General features: G+C 39.5%; 1 protein-coding gene across 1 annotated transcript in view; it reads right to left on the bottom strand.

Annotated features, from left to right (window-relative positions):
• Nucleotides 1–2,001, bottom strand: part of LOC109969768 (fructose-1,6-bisphosphatase 1-like) — a 2,780-nt gene extending 779 nt beyond the window's left edge. Inside the window, exons 1-5 of the mRNA XM_020616905.1 lie at nt 1,695–2,001; nt 1,108–1,270; nt 929–1,021; nt 551–691; nt 45–181 (exon numbers count right to left, since the gene is read on the bottom strand). Of these exons, the coding sequence (XP_020472561.1) occupies nt 45–181; nt 551–691; nt 929–1,021; nt 1,108–1,270; nt 1,695–1,864 (704 nt within the window). The 5' untranslated portion in view covers nt 1,865–2,001. The remainder of the gene's footprint in view (nt 1–44; nt 182–550; nt 692–928; nt 1,022–1,107; nt 1,271–1,694) is intronic.
• Nucleotides 2,002–2,748: the final 747 nt, after the last annotated feature.

Genomic DNA, 2,748 nt, shown 5'->3' with positions numbered 1-2,748 from the left:
AGGAAAATACAGTAACATTGTTGACTTGACTGACTGCCGGTACCTCTGGGTATTTCTTTTTTTGTAGGTACTCTGTGACATCTGGATAGAAGTGCTGTGCGTATCCTTCGTTCACACTATAGATTTTTCCCTTTTTCTTAATCTTCACATCTCGATCCACCAATATGAACTCACCAATTGCCTGAAAAACAAATGTCATGTTACCATGATGTCGTCAACTACACATTGATATTATTATTATAAATGAGTCAGCAACAAAACAGCGACATCATCAGCTGGGTATTTCTTTTTTTGTAGGTACTCTGTGACATCTGGATAAAAGTGCTGTGCGTATCCTTCGTTCACACTATAGATTTTTCCCTTTTTCCTAATCTTCACATCTCGATCCACCAATATGAACTCACCAATTGCCTGAAAAACAAATGTCATGTTACCATGATGTCATCAACTACACATTGATATTATTATTATACAATGAGTCACAGCAACAAAACAGCGACATCATCAATAAACAGCTTTGGTGCCATCTGTTGCTGTCAAGTCTTCTTACAGGGTCAAGCATGAAGCAATTCACTCCCTGACCAGTGGAGAGGACCATCATGGTGGCACTGCCATACAGAGCGTAACCAGCTGCCACGATGTTTCTTCCAGGCTGCAGAGTGTCCTTCTCAGATGGCTCATCATCTGTGGTCTATGGAACAATGTGAAAACAAAAAACAACATGGAATGGAGTGTTAAAGCTGCCACACACTGAATGGACACTCTTGGCCTACACATAAAGAGCTAGTAGGGTTACAAGCTGCAACATGTTTACCAATACCTCGATATACCTGTATCTATCGAAAGGCCCTACATTTATTTACAAATGTAAAAATCTGGATTTTTTTTTTGTCTTTTGGAATCAGTATGCAGCATCATAGTTCCCAACCTTTTTGTAGATGGCAAAAATTGTTCCAATGGAAACAAGGCAGTCGATGTTTGAGGAACCATCCAGTGGATCAAAGCACACAATGTACTTTCCCTGTCAGTTGAGAAAGAAGAATTTGTTAATGTCAAAATAACAGTAAATAAATAAATAGAAAAAAATGTATATAGAGGTGCACACACTCTCTTCTCCGGTTCCACAATGATGGCCTTCTCATTTTCCTCTGACACCAGCAGACAGGAGGTGAAGGAGGACTTGATCATGTTGATGACCAGGTCATTGGACAGCACATCTAGCTTCTTCACCTGGTCTCCTGTCACGTTGGTGCTTCCGGCAATGCCATATCTTACAAGGAAGGAAAAACAGACTGACTCAATTTCTCAAAGCCTGAATGATCTCCCAAGGATTTTTTTAACACTGTGAAAAGGTGTGAAAACATCATTATCTTCTTGACCTCTGCCCTGGTTGTACACAACATGTGCAGAGTCTGCCTTTGGCCAAGTAAGCTAAAACAGCTCACATTCATATACCAGTTACTGCAAGTAACAAACTAAACTCACATATCAATCCCTATTATAAAACTAATGCATTGAAGCAGAAAGTGGGACTTGGTAATGTTAAAATAGAAGCAAATGGAAGTCATCCAATAAGGGGGGGCTTGACTGATTTAGAAATATGTAATATGCTGCATCCTGTAGTTTCCTCATAAATCATTCACATTCAGATGCATGCCTGTTTCTGCTAAAATAAAAGAAGGAATACTACTCACAGGTTAGCGATCCCAGCCTTCCTGACAGCGGTGGAAATGGCCTTGACAGCTGTGCAGATGGAGTTGAGCAGGGTTGTCAGCTCACCTGTTCCACGTGCTTTCCTGCCCTCTTCCAGAACAAACCTAGTGAGCGTGAGCACGTTGGTATCAAATGCTCCTTTGTCAGACATTTTGCTGTCAGGTGTGGAACCGGGCAAGGAACCTACTGCCTTAAGTAAAATAGGTGAGCATTGCTTCAAAGTTAAAAAGTGGACTCTAGAACTGAGATAGGGAAAGGGACGAGGGGAGTGCAACTCTTCAACCAATCACAAGTGCCTTTTCTCACAGTTGAGGAATGATGTGATCACTTCTGCAACTGTGGGTTTAAAAGAGCAAAGTTCAAAGATAGTGGGCTTTTGTTTTTAAAGTAACAATGGTCTTAGCCTGATTCAGGCCCTGCTCAAAGTGATTTGGGGGTTTTGTTCCCCGTTCTACATTGTTAAATACAACATTTAAAAAAATAAAATAAATGAAAATAGTGTGATGTTACACTTGAAACAGCCTCAACACACAGCTCAAGTTTCATTGAGTTTGTGGTGCAGAAGTACACAATTTGTCCAAAAGCTTTAACATTGTTTACAACACTAAATTAATCACCGGTCCTGGTTCCCATTTTCTTCCCAGTACATCAACAAATGCTTTTCAACTAGATGCTTATTTTTTAACTGATTAGCTGATTAGGTTTAAGCTAGTTTTGATTGTTTAGTTTTACAAGTGTCAAACAATTTATGAGATTTTTACCTTGCTAATTTACACCTTATGCCAAAATATATGGTTTGTAAAACGAGCCAGTTTTCCGTGGAAATAAGTTACTCACCATCTTTAGCAAAAATAAGCACATGACTCTCTCAGAATCTCACTGAAACTGCTTAAACATGCTTTGTTTGCATGATCCTGAAGTGGAAAGTTCAAATTATCTCCTCAATGACCTAATCTAACACACTTTATTTTTACATATGCTGATACAAGAGTATTTATGAGGTGACACATTGACAGAGTGCAGTGGTGCATGCTG

The sequence above is a fragment of the Monopterus albus genome, unplaced genomic scaffold, assembly GCF_001952655.1.
Source record: "Monopterus albus unplaced genomic scaffold, M_albus_1.0 scaffold181.1, whole genome shotgun sequence".
Taxonomy (NCBI): domain Eukaryota; kingdom Metazoa; phylum Chordata; class Actinopteri; order Synbranchiformes; family Synbranchidae; genus Monopterus; species Monopterus albus.
Note: the sequence above shows the minus strand (reverse complement) of the source record. Positions and strands in the feature narration are given on the sequence as shown.